This window comes from Nicotiana tomentosiformis, chromosome 8, assembly GCF_000390325.3.
Source record: "Nicotiana tomentosiformis chromosome 8, ASM39032v3, whole genome shotgun sequence".
NCBI classification, from domain to species: domain Eukaryota; kingdom Viridiplantae; phylum Streptophyta; class Magnoliopsida; order Solanales; family Solanaceae; genus Nicotiana; species Nicotiana tomentosiformis.
The window spans coordinates 93,666,005-93,683,524 of record NC_090819.1 but is presented as its reverse complement, the minus strand read 5'-3'; the positions used below and the strand labels follow the sequence as shown (position 1 = coordinate 93,683,524).

At 37.9% G+C, this 17,520-nt stretch overlaps 1 protein-coding gene across 1 annotated transcript; it reads left to right on the top strand.

Moving 5' to 3' along the window:
• Positions 1–1,600: 1,600 nt before the first annotated feature.
• On the top strand, positions 1,601–17,519 carry LOC104119543 (uncharacterized). Its single transcript, XM_009631074.4, has 10 exons — positions 1,601–1,781; positions 2,388–2,563; positions 5,479–5,610; positions 5,699–5,749; positions 6,706–6,802; positions 8,984–9,030; positions 10,465–10,681; positions 11,490–11,619; positions 16,641–16,683; positions 17,179–17,519. Exons 1-10 carry the CDS (start codon positions 1,736–1,738, stop codon positions 17,248–17,250), a joined length of 1,011 nt encoding a protein of 336 aa, XP_009629369.1. The 5' UTR covers positions 1,601–1,735; the 3' UTR covers positions 17,251–17,519.
• The last annotated feature ends 1 nt before the right edge of the window (position 17,520 follows it).

Genomic DNA, 17,520 nt, shown 5'->3' with positions numbered 1-17,520 from the left:
GAGTATTTGCTCGAGATGACAGAGTCTCGTGCTGATAACGTGTTATAAAATAAAGACTATAAAGTAAATAAACTGAAGACAAGTATAGAGAGAGATTGATATATTATTCAACTTCAAACTGATGTACATAATGAACTGAAAACTCCTCTATTTATAGAAGGAAGGAAGCAGTTCCGAGGCTTTTCTTGAGCAGCTTGTAAGCTGTCAGCATGAGTTGTTTGTAACCTGCCTGTTTAATAAGAAATTGATGCAAATCATTACATTGAGTTGCTTGCAACCTGCGTGCCTACATAAGCTGCTTGTAGATAAACTTCAATAGAGTACCAAACGGATAATCTTCTTCAAGAAGATTATCTATAGCGGAATAATAAATGAAAATCTATAATATAATTATTTTTATAACACATACCAATATTTTCATGATATTTAACCCTTCCCCTCCCCCATACACACAAAAAAGAGGCAAAATGACCTAACGGTCACCTAAACTTGCACCCATTTGTCATTCCAGTATATAAACATACACATTTCTCATTTGAGCACCTAAACTTGATGAGCCGAGTACTAATAAACACGTTTGACCGTTGACTATGATTACATGGCGACATACTAGTTGACGTGGCCAAAATGGATGCAAATCTCGTTAATTAGGCGCGTGAATGAATTAATTTGATTAAAAAAAATTATAAAATAAAAAAAGAAAGATAAAATCATGGGAATATAAAGAGAGAAAAAATGAAGAAACCCCTCCCTTGTTTAATTCTTCATCCCTGTTCCCGTTCCCAGCTTCCCCTCCCCTCCCTCCCTTTTGTTTTCCCACACCCTCAAACTCCTCCACAACCTGAAAATTATATCGATTTGATTATTGCTCGTCTCTCTTTTTTCTTTTTCTTTTTTTAATTTTGGTGGCAAAAGAGTATTGAAATTAAAATGGTGGCGTTTCAGATCGGTTTGGTCTATTGTTAGTGAGCTTGTTGAAAAGGAGGTGACGAAGATAAAGTGATAAGGAAGGTGTCAGGCTGGTGGCAAAAAGGTGAAGCAGTGACGTTTTTGTGTGATTCTTTGTATGGTTGCCATTTTTACTGGCGACAATCTCGTCGGTGTAATTTTGGAGGTCTTTTCTAGAGTGTTATAACCATTTTTAGGCTATTTTTTTTTACTGAGGTTTGATTAGAATCTAAAGGATCAAATTTGAATTCTTACGATTGAAAATGGTGGATTTACTATGAAAAATGGTGGCTCAATGTCGTCCTAGACGAAGAGAATGGACGAAAAATAAAACTTTTGTGAGTAAATTATTTTTTATAAAGTGGGACCCACAAATTACACGTGACAACTCATAAGAGGATAAGTTTATGACATATCATTTGTGTCATAGTGCTTGAAGACCACGCTCGTAATATATGTTTACTAGTTTGCAAATATATGAGTTAAGGTACTAAAATAGGAAAAGTGTAAGTTTATATGACACGACAGCTACAAGTTAAATGGCCCCTCGGCCATTTCGCCAAAAAAAAATAAAAAAATAAAAAAAGAGAGTAAAGAGTCACGTGATTGGCACATGGCTAAGTACCATCCAATTTTTTCCAAATTCTAAGCGGATTCTTACCGAGACAATCTTCTTTCAGGATTCCAAGTACGGTTCTAATAAATAGTGAACGTTACATTACATAAACGCAGAAATGTGTATTTCCCTCTGAAACTTGCCCCGATCTGCTTTGGATGGTCCGATCACATGGCGTCTTCTCAACAAACACACATTCCTTTGCCTCCTGACCCTGGTTTGCTGTTTTCACCCCTTTTAATCTTTCATTTCCTGATTTTACAGATCAAAACGCTTTTTTTTCCCCCTTTTCTGTTGTGGATTTTCTTGGGTTTTTATTATGCGGGCAGTACAATTCTCCATTTTAATGAAATGGGGTTTTAACGTTCATGTTTTCTTGGTGATGGTTTGGGGGGGGGGGGGGGGGGTTACCTTGTATGTGCAAATTCGCTTGTCGCATTAATCTTGGAGGTTTTGCATCAATCAGACGTAGGCAACTCACCGAAGTTCTAATTTTTTCATGTTTATGACTTTCTTGTTGTTTGCATTGATATCCTGTTAATAGGCCTTTAGGTCCATTAGTACAGATTCTATCATTTTAAGTTGCATAAAAGAAAGGTTGCAATAGATGTTCCGATGAGACTCAGCACTTAGTTTAACCATTGGACTTCCTATTCTTATGTGTTCTTGTTTGTATAGATATACTAACCCACGAATGTTACTCTTTGCTTCATAACTAACTATGGCATGTTGTAGTTTGACCTAAAATTTTGTCATAGCGAAAAGGAAAGATAAAGGAGGATGTGAATGAAAACTCAAGGTTCTATGATGTTGGTTTTCGTAGGTGACAAAGTCGGAGGGGACGAGGCAAATTTTTCTTCAGTTCCAATCCATGTTGTCACTAATCCATCTCAACTACCTGTTGAATTCTTGGAGCCTTCTCCTGAGTCGCAACTGGTTATTGGTTTTGATTGTGAGGGTGTTGATCTTTGTCGCCATGGGACTCTTTGTATTATGCAGGTAAATCCAAAATCTGAATGTGCATCATGTCATGCGGCCTTAAAATTGCTAATTAAATTTCTCGTTTTATGAAATTACATGGCCTGCAATAGTGCAATATTTTGTGGTTACACGGTGTGGGATAATACTGGGTATGTTGTTGTTGTTGTTGTATTGAAGAAGTAGTCATCCATACAACTCTAGATTAATGAAAAGCCTAATGCAATTTGATGTTCATACATTTTATGGACACAGGTAAGCCATTGAAGTTATGAGCTTGTAAGTGTACTGTGCACCTTTGGTTGGTAATTAGTAAATGTAGAGTTCAGACTTGATGTATTTTGCTCAAATTTTTGTTTTACTCAGTGTGGTAATCCTAGTTTGGAAGGGAATGATTATTGGCGCTTCTTTTGGAGAAGTATCTTTTGAATGCTCTATATTAGCAACAAGATGAACTAGGGCATAACCAAGATGGTTCTCCTGGAAAATATTTACTTTTTCCATGCCCATATCCTGTACTCCCCAGATCACATCAGGGTTTTAGGCTAAAAGCTATAGTTTCTTGTCTTTATACGAGGTACATGTGCTTTTAATATTCTCCAAATGCATTCTTTTTGTACTAAACATCAGCGGTAGGCTCAGATGTCCCAATCGACCAATGGAGTATTTTGAAATGGTTATAGTGGTAGAAGAAAACTGGCATGTGGCATTGGAGAACCTCTTACATTCTCTGATGGTGGTCTAAGATGTCATGATACACACGGGCAATGCAATTAACGTTTTCACTGTGGGCAACAACAACAACAACAATAAACCCAGTATAATCCCACAAGTGGGGTATGGGGAGGGTGGTGTGTACGCATACCTTACCCTACCTTGAAGGTTGGGAGGTTGTTTCCGATAGACTCCCGACTCAAGAAAAGATGAAAAGAAAGCAGTAGCAACAAGCAGTAACAACGACAAGATAATATAAAACCAAAGCGGAAGGAACAACATGTAGTAATAGAGATCTAACAATAAAAGAATACAAGACTAACACTAATAGTCTTGTGAGCAGCATATGGAAAGTCTCTCTTGGCTGTTTGGGAGCTTTTATGTTTATTAGAGAAGGAAGGAGGAGACGGATGAATTGGAAGACAAATATGAGAATAGACATCCCTGGCATGAGCTGATGGTGGACTGAAGAGTAAGCAGTTGAAAAATGTGTCAGAAGAGAGATCATGGAGGAACTTTTTAGTGAAGGAACAAGAAAGGGAGAGCACTAACTTTTAGAAGTCAATCCTCAACTTTGAGGAATGGGGTGATGTGGTGAGTGTTGGGGTTAGAGAACTTTCATGGCTTAAAAAGTGTATTTGATATGATAAAGCTGTTATATAGCCAGATGTGCATTAGCCGGAATCCCTTTAGGCTTTCCATTTCAGAAAATCTTGCTACTTTGAAAATTGTGAAAAAAGCAGGTTCGAGGAGGAAATTTTTAGGATATGAATATTTTCAGAAGTAAATCCTCAACTTACAAGAGTGTGGTGGAGTGTGGAGTGCTGGGGTTAGAGTACCTACATGCCTTAAAAAGTGTATTTGATGCAATTAAGCATTTATGTAGCCAGTTTTGCATCAGCCTGACTTTCTTTTTAGGCTTTCTTATGCTAAATTTCAAAACTTGCGATGTGGTGGCAGCATGTATTTTTTGAAAAAGGAATGATATGATCATATCCTTTTCTGCTATTATTACTGTTTCCTTGCTTTTTCTCTTACTTTTTTTGTTCTCCGCGCACTCCCAATGTTTACTTTCATGATTTTATATACGTTCCAAATGCAGCTAACTTCCGCTGCTTTTTGGTTTGTTTCAATTGACTTTGACCCCTCTAAATTTGTATCCAAGAATTCAAATTAATGTACGGTAATACCACTTTTTATTGGTTAGGAGTGTAATACTGTGTATTTTCTAGTGCTGATGTGGTATCTTCTCAGCATAGTACCAGACTTTCATACGAAGTCAAAGCTATTGTTTTTAGACATACCTCTAACTGACTGCAGCATGCTAAATTTCTTTCCAAATCTTCATATTAGTCAAATTGGGTCATTTAGATTGGGGTTAGAGTGTACTTTGGGAATTATCAAGTGTAATTTTAAATGTGCCTTGTGCTAAGTTGCTCGGACACGGGTAGCGGGTGTCTAACACGGGTGCGGATCTAGAGATCGAATCCTTCAAGATGTAAATTCTAAGATTCGGGGATACGGATCCTAGTACAGATACAGGTGCGGGGATCCAGCTAAACATAATTCAAAAAAATAAAAATATCTCAAAATTATGAGAAGTTTTGTGGAATACTTACGTATAGCTTGTAAAGTGTGGATTTCCTTTTTATTCTCAAGTTGTAGATAAGTAAAGGATTAATTATTTAGATAACGTATACTATTTTCTTCAGATTTACCCTAGTTTTGGTTCTGATTTTGGGAATCAAATTGTATCTCGTCTCAAATTTTTCCATTCGTCGTGGTCAAAGTACCCAAAATTGTTTGACCAAATTCGGTATGGATCCCATACCCACACCCATACTAATGTCGTGCCGACACGTGTGCCCTAAACTACCGTGTCGGAGCAACTTAGGCCTTGTGCTAAATCTAATTCCCTGTGCTTGTATCCTTGGCATCAAAACATTGAATCTCAAATAGTTGGCCTCTAAGCCCTGATGTTAAATTTCTCTTTTCTTCTCGAGTGGATTGAAAGCTTAAGTCTATCCACAAAGGGCTTCTAAGGCTGTGGTATATTCAGATTTTCTATTACGTTTGTCAGCTTGTTTCTTCTAGCTTATTTGAGATCAAACCAGCATTGCTGCTTGCAGCATAACTTAGTGTCATAATGCTTTCAGTTGATAACACTTATCCGAACCAAAAAAAAGAAGAAGCTTCCTGTTCATAAAATTTTGTTTGTGCAGCTTGCCTTTCCTGATGCGATATATTTGGTTGACGCTATTCAAGGTGGAGAGACTGTTATTGAAGCCTGTAAGCCTGCACTTGAGTCTAGTTACATCACAAAAGTTATTCATGATTGCAAACGAGATAGTGAGGTCTCTTATTGGTTTCTTCTCTTTTTCAAATTGTTGTATATATGAAGTGCTGTTGCATGTCTAATTTACTTGACCATTCTTCTTTCAGGCATTATATTTTCAGTTTGGCATAAAGTTGCACAATGTTGTGGATACACAGGCAAGCATTCTCACTTGAAGTTGTCTCAGCGTACTTGATTTTCCACCAAGCACCATATAGTTTGACTAGTCTGAAAAGTAGAATACTGAGACCTGAGTTTGATGGACTATTAGGTGCCATTACTTTAAGATGTTGTATTAATAGTTGAAATGTGTAAAACTGGAAACAGTTTTTGGAAAGAATGTCATATTAGAAGTGGAGTTAATACAATTATTAGTATTTAGTAGTATATGTTATAAATAATAGTTAAGATGTGTATAGATGGCCCTGTTTGTTGAAAGACTAAACTAGAGTTAATAATAGTGTTGGTCTTTTATGTAGTTTGAATATCGGACATAGACAAGAAAGTGGTCAAGCAACTGGGCGGACTAACCGACAGTATGTCACATAATTTGGGATGGATGAATCTGTAAACTTGACAAACCAACTAATGATACCAGGTTCTGTGAGGGCCTTTTTAATTTGTGTTACTGTCTTACTGCCAAGTATTGTGAAGGGTAAAAGTAAAACTCTTGGGTTTTCAGTCCATTCAATTATATTTGGTTTGTTCTTATACTCCACTTGGGTCCTTCATTTAGTTTTCTTTCCTCAACCTCTTCTGACTGTGAATGATCATGCTTTAGATTGTTCAAGGTAGTTTCTTCTTCCCAACTGGTAGGTGGTGTGATGTTAATAATTGTGATTGCACATTCCGTGGATTGAATGGACTGATTCGGAAAACATTACTGTCAATTAAATGAGTCACATCTTCCATCATTTGTTCTCTATCTTTCTGTTTTTATTTTCCCAGAATATGTTCGTTTGCATGTCCGTTCTTTTTATAATTTGACACTGATTAATATGTTACACTGACTTTAACTAGGGTTTATTTGCCTGGAAGTGATAATAGAGAGTAGTATGGTTATGACCAGTTTGATGCACTTGGATTATAATGTTTATACTCTCTCCTCAAGCAGATTGCATATTCTTTGATCAGTGAACAAGAAGGGCGTGCACGGGTCCCAGATGACTACATATCATTTGTTGGTCTACTTGCTGACCCACGTTATTGTGGTATTGATCTATCTTCTGTTTTGAAATTTTTACTTGCTTATGTGTGCCTTGGATTCTGCAGCCTGTTCTGTGGATCCTGCTACTTAGATATGAGCTTGTAAGCAAGGATGAAGGAAACCTATCATCTAATGGAAGCTATCATGTATTTTGAATGCATTTTTCTGTAAAATTATATAACAAGTGCCAAAGGGTAAATAATAACATTATTAGCAGAACTAAAATTCTCGCAATTACCTTTGTCTTCTAAAAAATGCAATTAGCTTGAAACTAATGAGTTCCATCAGCTGGAGCTTGTACTCAAGTTGTTTGGCATCCCTTAATACTTTGTTTTGTGGCTTTATTGCTTATTAATTTTTTTTTGGTGGATTCAGTGATCATTGGACTCTTCCATTTCATCTTTTTGCAGTTTTGAACATTTTACTTTCTCTGCTCCTCGTTCAAATTGCTGTCACCTACGAGCTTTATGATCTTTACATTTTGTCCCTGATCTCTAGCATTCCAGCTCTGTGTTTGTTGAACCGTCAAGAATTTTGTCCACTTTCATTTGCATACCTGCTTACCAGAGTAGGCATATCCGTTTTATTCGCAGTCATTTGCTGTGAATTTTCTGCACTCTTATCTAGACAATGGGATCTTTTCCTTGCTATGTAGACTAAGACATTTTCCTTTTCTTTTTTCTTTTTAACCAACTCATACTAAATTCTTTCCCTCTGACTCTTCTTATTTCTTCGTCAGTGGAGTGAATATATCTTTCAGGAAGGGGAGGAGAAAACTTGATGGAGGTCATATTTTAAGCTAGGTTTGTCTAAGGGCTAAAGGGCTGGGCTGAGTGGTGAATGTGTATTCTATGTTATTTTGGCTTAGGGAAGCAGTGCTGATGGAAGGCATAACGAGTTTTAAATCTTTAATAAGATCATAACTAATTATCTGATAGTTGTCTTAGTTGTGGATTATCTGGAATAGATTTTGCTGACTAAGTTATTCACGTATGACATAGTTTGTCAAACTACCTTTAATTATTTTGGCACTGTCATAATGCCTGTTTTATATAAATTCTCACTTTTTTGTGTATAATAGGCTGCAGTTTTACTCAAACGGGAAGAGCCGTAGAAAAGGGAACTCATTTCTTTTTATCCAATTATGGTCGAAATGTAATTCCTCATCTTGATTGATCAAAAGAGTCTTTGTTACTGATTAAAATAAGAATAAGTGTCTCAAATAACTTCCAGGAACTTGTTTAGATGCTTTTGGCTTTTGACTTTTTGGTGTAATCTTCAGGATGTCAAAGATGAAAATAGCTTGGTATATCTCATCGGCTCACTACAGGGATAGGAATTGTACAGAAGGAACTCTTTCTTTTTGTTTTTGTATAGAAGGGTTCTGACTATGTTGATGTACTAGCACCATGTTAGTGCTAGATTTTTTTTTTTTCTATCAATATATCCTTTACTTGCCTGTCAGAAAGAAAAGAATAACTGCCAGGAACCATTTTTTCTTATGATAAGGAATACTGTCGTTTATCATGAACAACTTTCTAAAAAAGCATAGATGAGTTAACGTAAAGTTCAAGAGCTTTGTGAAAAAGTATCAAGGAAAGGGATTATTTTGGCCCTCGTGACAACTATAAAAATGCTGTTTCTAATTTAATTTCTGTCCCGGATGGCTGGAATACTCTTCCTTTTTTGTGTTCTTCATTCACACCCTAAAGCAACTGCAAGGGTAGGAACAATTTGAGTTTGGACGCGGTATTTAGTGGAGGAAGTATCTATCTGACTAGAAGGAGCTTAGATTTTAAGGTCCTTGGATAGATCAGCCTTGCAATGGTTTTGATGAAGGGTCTCTGTGTAGATTGAAAAGGAGTATTACTTCTGTCTTGTAAAGCGGATAAATTCAACTATCTTCCTTAGGATAACTGAAACTTCAGAAAAGCAGATTCTTATTGTTTTCTCCTTTTCTTCACAAAATTATACACATCAAACTTTTTTCGTGAGATAAAGTTAGTTGTTGTTGCCACAGAATAACAGTATATGCTAACAGTATATGCATAAAGTCTTTTTGCGCCCTACTAAACCAATTGTCTATTGTGTTTTTATCTTGAACTTCTCTACTAGGGTGTAAGTTTTTAGCAGATGCAGATTTGGAATTTGTGGGAACTAAACTTCTTCTTGCTTGTTTGGGCAGGAATATCTTATGATGAGAAAGAAGAAGTCAGAGTTCTTCTAAGACAGGTGAGTTAAAATTTTGCTTGCACACAGCAAAGAAAAGCTGTTTTCCTGCTTTGAGCATGTTCATTGCTTCCATTTTGTTGTTTCTCTTCATGGATTAAATTGTTTCCCTATGTAGCTACATGTATATTAGAGACCTATGTTACATGGATTTATTTCCGGGTATGTATTTAATATGGGGTGTGCATAATTATCTGGTATGGGTACGTGCAGTTTTTTGCTCATTTTTAGTGTATTTTGAAGAATTTGCATGAAGTTCCCATTAACAAATGACACCCGTTCAACAGCGGGTATGTCGAAGAAAATAATGGATCCATTTAACATAGTTAGAGACCTTAATATGTGTACTTTCTGCCTTTTAAGGGGAAGACAAGGTGCGGATTTTGTCAAAATTTTGCACCTCAATTTGGAGAGCCAACTACTAAATTTAAAGAGAAGGAAATAAACAGCACATGTTTGTCTCTATTTATCTTCTTGCCTAAGAAAATAGCATTAGATGTGTCCTTTCACACGCTGAGTAGTAGATTTTGCTATTTGTGCCAAAGGTCCTAGCCACGAGAGAGGCAAGAGGTTCTATGTTTTCTTCTGTTTTGTAATCTCTCTTACCTGGCCGAAGTTTCTATAGCTAAAAGATGGAAGAATCTTTCTCATGTTGTGTGAATTCCCTTTATTACTCTAGGAAAGCTATCTTTTACCTTAACTATGTATTTCTCATTTCATCCAGTGACATTCTGTAAGTGTTAAATAGTAGCACGTGCAAGAAATTCCCCAGCGGTAATGGCTGGGGAAGGGGGCAAGTACATCCTTTTGTTCTCAATTCGTGGGAATTGCTTCCATCACTAACCAGTTTAGCTCGGCTAGTGGGCTTTTGTGTTCGAACCTCGAATCCGGACCTGTTCGACAAGACCAGATCCATCAACAAACCTAGGTTCAATATTTGCGTGTACGAGCTAGCCATCAACAAATGGACATCCTTTTACCACAATCTTCCCCTATTGGGCATAGCCTTTTCTCCGTTAGGCTCCTGTAAGGGCGGGTATGAGAAGGGTCCCCCTCTCCCTTGTCAAAGCTTAGTTATCCGTGAATGAGAACTCGTTTTGCTTATTGGCTGGCTTATGATGGTTTCCTGTCCCAATTCAACATATTCCTTTTTTTGCTCCTGCTTGGTAGCAGGCTTGTGTGCGCGAGCTTGGTCCGGTTTCGATTCCTAAAGCTTCAAATAAATTACTGGAAGGTCAACAGCGAGATCGTTCAGCTGATGAATTCTTTGTCTAAGCCTGTTTTGCATCTAAAACTAGCAGATAGACTAACAGAAGTGAAATTATTATACTATTTTCATGTCTCTTTTTGTGCTTGAAAATATAGATATATGTGCAGTTTTTCAGTCACTAAATCTACTTAAAGTTTCTCTGGTTAATTGTGTCTTTCACATTCCAGGACCCTAAATATTGGACATATAGACCATTGTCTGAACAGATGATACGCGCCGCGGCAGATGATGTTCGATTTCTTCTTTTTATATATCATAAGATGGTGCAAAAGTTGAATGACAAGTCCTTATGGCGCCTAGCTGTGCGTGGTGCCCTCTATTGTCGCTGTTTCTGCATCAATGACAATGATTTTGCAGACTGGCCACCTCTACCTCCAATTCCAGGTTATTTCTCCCCTGTCTCTCTTTGTATTGACTGGTCTTGTTTGACTCTTAAATCTGAATTTGTACATATATATTTGAATGGTTTTATTTTTTGGCAATACAAGAATATCCTTGGCTATGTGACCTATGTTCTTTCATTTTCTGTAGTACCTTTTCATTATTCTAAGATCAAATAAAAAAAGGTGGAAAGGATTTCTCTTAGTTACATGGTTCAACCCTAAGCTTGCTGTATATATAAAAAGCATTTGTGGTCTATCACTTAGAAATGATTGTAATCTTTTAACCATATGCTTATACGAGTAAATGTGAGATTTAGAGAACCGCTAGTTTAGAGAAACCCTAGTTTGCCTTAAAAGATAAATTATTTAGTATTTAACTGAAGTGGATCTGAATAGAGTGGAATGGATATGAAGGATTTATTTAGCTGATTGATTGAAGCATATAGGCAGTTATAAGCATGCTGATAAAAGTTTGATGGGTTCCACAAGGACAGAAATTTGTAAGTAGTACCTTTTTAAGAAGCATGACTTCTAAAATTATCTAGACCTGAGATAAGGAGGTTTAAACTGGTAAAACCTTCTATTGATGGTTGTCAAGAAAATTTCACTTGATAAAGCAATGAACTATGTAGTTATTCAGTTCTTGAACCAAGCAGATGTTTGTTTTATATGATCAACATAGACATACATCCAAATATGTAACTGCTGGGGTGTAGAACTCAGACTGAAGAAAGCACGTCCCAGATGAAATTCTTATGTTTGTACCTTTTAGAGCAGAAGAACTAATATTAGGTGGGTTGTGATTGCAGAAAATATTGCTGCTGATGGATGTATGCCTGAGGAAGAAGTCTTGTCTGTTATTGATGTTCCCTCGGGGAAAATGGGACGTGTTATTGGCAGAAGGGGAGCTTCTATATTGTCGATAAAGGAGTCATGCAAGTATGTTTCTCTGCTTCATTGGTTAATGTGTGCCTATGTGAGGATAAAAACTCACTTTCAATTTCCCGAACGTTATTTAAATGTTCAACTTTTGGGCTTAAACAACATGGATAATATGATGATCCTGTTAGATAGTTATTATATAGTTAATATGTAATTAGTCCGAGTCCCATATTGAGTAGGATCTTTATTATGTATAGTTATAAATAGGGCTCATTGTATTATAATTAATTGATCAATATAGATTTTCTCCCGTGCATTCTCACATGGTATCAGATCATCGGTGAGAAGAGATCGATGTGCATCATTCCAGCGACATTCGGGAAGAAAGAATTCAGTCACTGTGCGATTTTTCGGTGACCTAAGTGGTTGTTTGCGTCAAAGTCACTAATTATCAGTGTTGTGCGAAATCTAACACCACCACAAGGTTCCCAAGAGAGGCGACCAAACCCCAGAAAGATTCTCCTGAAAAAGCCCCCTCACGCGCCTGTCGGAGATCCGCCGGCGCGTCTGTCCCACGCGCCGGCGCGAGGACTGTTCTGGCCATAATTTGAAAAAGTTTATGTTGGACAGTGTCATCGCCTTGCAATTCCAAGCCTACCCATCCAATTTAAACCAAATTCCAACAACTTTTATATTTTTTCGGTGTGAACCGTGATTTTGAGAAAATTTTCTGATTTTTCTGACGTGAATAGTAATTTCCAGAAGGGTTTCCAATTTTTCCGGCGTGAACATTATAATGTCATTCGTATCAGAAGCCTTTGACTCACAATCCGTTGGATCCAATGCATTGAATCCAATCCAGATGGTTGCTTTATCAGATTATATTGAGTTCCTTCAGTACGAAGCATGTAAACAAACATCTTCAGAGATAGCTTCCGTTGTTCAAACATGTAGTAGCGTGACTTGTGTCTCCCAATCTTCAACCTCCGAATCTTGGGTCATTAATCCAGGTGCATCTGATCACATTTCTGCTAATAAATCTCTTTTCACTACTATTTCATGTTCTCAATCTCTTCCAACAGCCACGATGGCCAACGGGTTTCAAACTGTGGCAACTGGAATAGGCCAAGCAAGTCCACTACCTTCCTTACCTTTAGATTCAGTTTTTTATATTCCTGGTAGTCCTTTTAATCTCATAGTCGTTAATCGATTAGCCAAATCACTTAAATGCTCTATTTTATTTCTTGATGACCTTGTTTTTATACAGGAACGCAGTACGGGGCGGATCATTGGTACCAGACGTGAATCAGATGGACTTTACTACCTTATCCTTGCAAAATCACATGGACTCACATCTTGTCTTTCTTCAACAACTTGTCTTGTTACCGATTCACCATATTTATTATATAAACGGTTGGGGGACATCCCAGTTTGTCAAAGCTTCAGAAAATGGTATATAGTCTATCTCACTTGTCCACTCTAGAGTGTGAGTCATGTCAGCTCGGTAAACATACCCTCTCCCGTTTTCCTCGGCGTCTTTATAATCAAGCAGTCACCTTTTACTTTAGTCCATTCAGATGTTTGGGGTCCTAGTCGGGTCAGTTCTACCTTGGGATTCCGCTACTTTGTCAGTTTCATTGATGATTATTCCAGGTGCACTTGGATATTTTTGATGAAAAATCGATCCGAGTTGTTTTCTATTTTTCAGGCCTTCCACGCTGAAATTCAAAATCAATTTGGGGTTTCTATCCGCACATTTCGTAGTGATAATGCCCTAGAGTATTTGTCTTCCCCATTTCAGCAGTTTATGAACTCTCGTGGGATTATTCATCAAACATCTTGTCCGTACACATCCCAACAAAATGGGGTAGCTGAAAGAAAGAATAGACATCTTATTGAAACTGCTCGTACCCTACTCATACAATCTCATGTTCCGTTGCGTTTTTGGGGATGCAGTTCTTACATCTTGCTATCTTATTAATCGTATGCCATCTTCAGCCATCCAGAATCAAGCCTCCATTCTCCGTCCTGTTCCCCCATTTACCTTTGTTCTTTTTTTCACCACGTGTCTTTGGGAGCACATGTTTTGTTCATAACCTTACTCCAGGAAAAGATAAGTTAGCTCCTCGTGCTCTTAAGTGCATATTTTTGGGCTACTCGAGAACGCAAAAGGGATATCGATGTTATTCTCCTGAACTCCAGCGGTATCTTATGTCTGCTGATGTTACCTTATTTGAAACCCAATCATACTTCACAAGTCCAGGTAATCACTTAGATATTTCCGAGGTGCTACCAGTTCCATCTTTTGGAGATTCAGTCACGATCTCCCATTCATCTTCCTCTATAACTCCAGCTTCACCACCTACAGCTCTAGTTGCAGCTCCACCACTTATAGCTCCCACTCCACCACCTAGTCCAGTTCAACCTTCTAGAGCTCCACCACTCTTGACTTATCATCGTCGTCCGCGCCCAGCATCAGGCCCGATTGATTCACGTCCTGCACCTAACCATGCTAATACTGCGGGCTTGTCTCCTCTTAGTCAACCGATTGCACTACGGAAAGGTATACGGTCCACACTTAATCCTAATCCTCATTATGTCGGTTTAAGTTATCATCGTCTGCCATCACCCCATTATGCATTTGTATCATCTTTGTTCTCTGTTTCCATCCCTAAGTCTACAAGTGAAGCATTGTCTCATCCAGGGTGGTTGTCGGCTATGATTGACGAGATGTCTGCTTTACATACGAGTGGTACTTGGGAGCTTGTTCCTCTCGATTGTTGGTTGTCGTTGGGTGTATGCAGTCAAAGTTTGTCCAGATGGCCAAGTTGATCGACTTAAGGCTCGTCTTGTTGCCAAAGTGTATAATCAGATATTTGGGCTCGATTACAGTGATTCTTTCTCTTCCGTGGCTAAAATAGCATCAGTCTGCCTTTTTCTATCCATGACTGTTGTTCGCTATTGGCCTCTCTATCAGTTGGACATTAAGAATGTTTTTCTTCACGGTGACCTTGAGGATGAGGTTTATATGGAGCAACCACCTGGTTTTGTTGCTCAGGGGGGAGTCTAGTGGCCTTGTATGTTGGTTGCATCGGTCCCTCTATGGTCTAGAGTAGTCTCCTCGAGCCTTTTTTTTTGTAAGTTCAACCGTTATTCAGGAGCTTGGCATGACTCGTAGTGAAGCTGATCACTCTGTGTTTTATCAGCATTCTGCTTCAAATCTCAGTATTTATATGGTGGTTGATGTTGATGATATTGTTATTACCGGCAATGATCAGAATAGTATTACTAAGTTGAAGCAACATCTATTTCAGCACTTTCAGACTAAGTATTTGGGCAGATTAAAATATTTTTTAGGTATTGAGGTCACGCAGTCTAGCTCGGGTAGTGTATCACAACGGAAGTATGCCTTAGACATTCTTGAGGAGACAGTAATGACAGGTTGTAGACCTGTTGACTCTCCTATGGATTTGAATTCTAAACTTCTGCCATGACAGGGGGAGCCGCTTAGCAATCCTGCAAGATATAGGCGGCTGGTTGGTAAATTAAATTACCTCACTGTGACTAGACCCGACATTTCCTTTCCTGTGAGTGTGGTAAGTCAGTTCCTAGATTCTCCCTGTGATAGTCATTGGGATGCAGTTGTCCGCATTCTTCGATATATAAAATCAGCTCCAAGCAAAGGATTATTATTTGAATATTGAGGCCATGAGCAAATTGTTGGGTACTCAGGATCACCTTCTGATAGACGTTCTACGTCTGGATATTGTGTTTTAGTAGGAGGTAATTTAGTATCTTGAGAGAGTAAGAAACAAAATGTGGTTGCTCGGTCTAGTGCAGAAGCAGAATATCGAGCAATGGCGTGGAAACATGTGAGCTAGTTTGGATCAAACATTTGCTTAATGAGTTGAAATTTGGTGAGATCGGCAAGATGGAACTTGTGTGTGATAATCAAGCTGCCCTTCATATTGCATCAAAACCGGTGTTCCATGAGAGAACTAAACACATTAAGATTAACTGTCATTTTGTCAGAGAAAAGATGCTATCAGGAGATATTGCAACAAAGTTTATGAAGTCGAATGATCAGCTTGCAGACATTTTCACCAAGTCCCTCACTGATCCCCGTATTAGTTACATGTGTAACAAGCTCGGTACATATGATTTGTACGCACCAGCTTGAGGGGGACTTTTAGATAGTTATATGGTTAATATGTAATTAGTCCGAGTCCCTTATTGAATAGGAGTAGGATCTGTATTATGTATAGTTATAAATAGGGCTCATTGTATTATAATTAATTGATCAATATAAATTTTCTCCCGTGCATTCTCATAGATCCCATTTGCTCCAATGTACTAATTTCCTCTTTTGTTTTATATCCCATTGTTGAACTATAGAACAAATGCATCATGCATAGAGAGAATGGGAAAGAGAGAGTAAAGAGAGAATGAGCATGTCAAACAACATATTGCCCGATTGTTACCTGAGCTTAGTTTAATTAAAATGATGGACTGAGTTGATTGTAGCTCTGTGTATCTATTAATTATGTCTTATCACGTGTGCTGGACCGTAGCCCCTTTAACCCAGTTGATGAGCTTGGTATGATAATATTTTAAGTCAATAATACCTGAGGTCAGAACATTTATAATTGTGCTTCGACAGCTTTAGTCATTCTCTATCCTTGTGGGAAAAAGATTGTTTTGAAAGAAGAGGAAACAAGAGAATATAGTATTTCAAAGGAAAATTGGTCACCAGAAACTAATTTTTTGAAAGGTTAGTATACCTGTCCAAGAATATTTTGGTTTTGCAATCTGACTCTCAATGTACAGCAGTTAGTAGAGTTCGGAAAATGTATAGGTTTATCTATTTCCATGACGGTGGCTTCCGGGCCACCTTGTGCGCACCCACAAGTTACCTGCTACCTCCCACTAGTACAGGCACCGGGTAACTCTGCCCACCACGGCTTAGCTAGATTGGAAGAAACCAGCTAGTATTTTTTGTCTCTGCCGGGATTTATGTATAGGTTTACTAGTGATGAAGTAATCAAGTTTTCTGACTTTGACAATCTTTTCATTTGCAGTGCTGAAATATTCATAGGAGGTGCTAAAGGTCCTGCTGATAAGGTTAGTGCTATAGTGTCAAAGATTGAATGCTATTATACCTGTTGAAATTTTCCTTGCACCAAAAGTGTTTACATCCATAAATATGCTATTTCTTCTTTTTAACTTCTAAGAGTTCCAAGAAAAGAATTAATTACAATGCTGATCTGCTGCTGAAGTTTCCCGGGGTTAACATAAACAAGACCATGCAGCTTTAACCTAAATGTGGTATTGGCTCAACCACCATGGGTGAAGCTGTTTACCAAGTTTACTGTGTACCTTTTGAGATCCTCAGGTGGTTGATTGCCTGTTTTCATGATTTAATCATCTTAGATGCAAAATTGCAAACAGTTCAGAGTTTTTCCACTTTAAAGCTGTAAAAAAATGTTGAATTACTTTAGAGCTGTTCAATTTATATGTTGTTTTATGGATACTTTTGGCGTATCGAAGGTCTTCAAGTTCCTACTGCAGTTGTAGTCTACTTGTTTACTTGTCTCACCTAGGATTGCTTTGGTGCAGGTTTTCATCATTGGACCAGTGAAGCAGGCTAGAAAAGCCGAAGCCATTCTAAGGGGGAAACTAGATTTCTAAGCAGGAAGTTCATGCAGGACTTATATTGTATCTTTAGACTCTGAAAAGATGGAAAAGAACATAAAACTTGCCCTTGTACTGTTGTACCATAAATAAGCAGTTTGGCAGCTACAGTTCAAAATTTGATTGCTCACTAGTTACAGTGTTTTGGTTACTGGTGAGGTTTAGTGAGTCTTCAGCGATTGCTGCTATCTTTTCCCTTTGCTAGCAAGTCCAGACACACTTTGAATCTCGAAGAAAATATCATTAATCACAAACGTTTTCAATCAC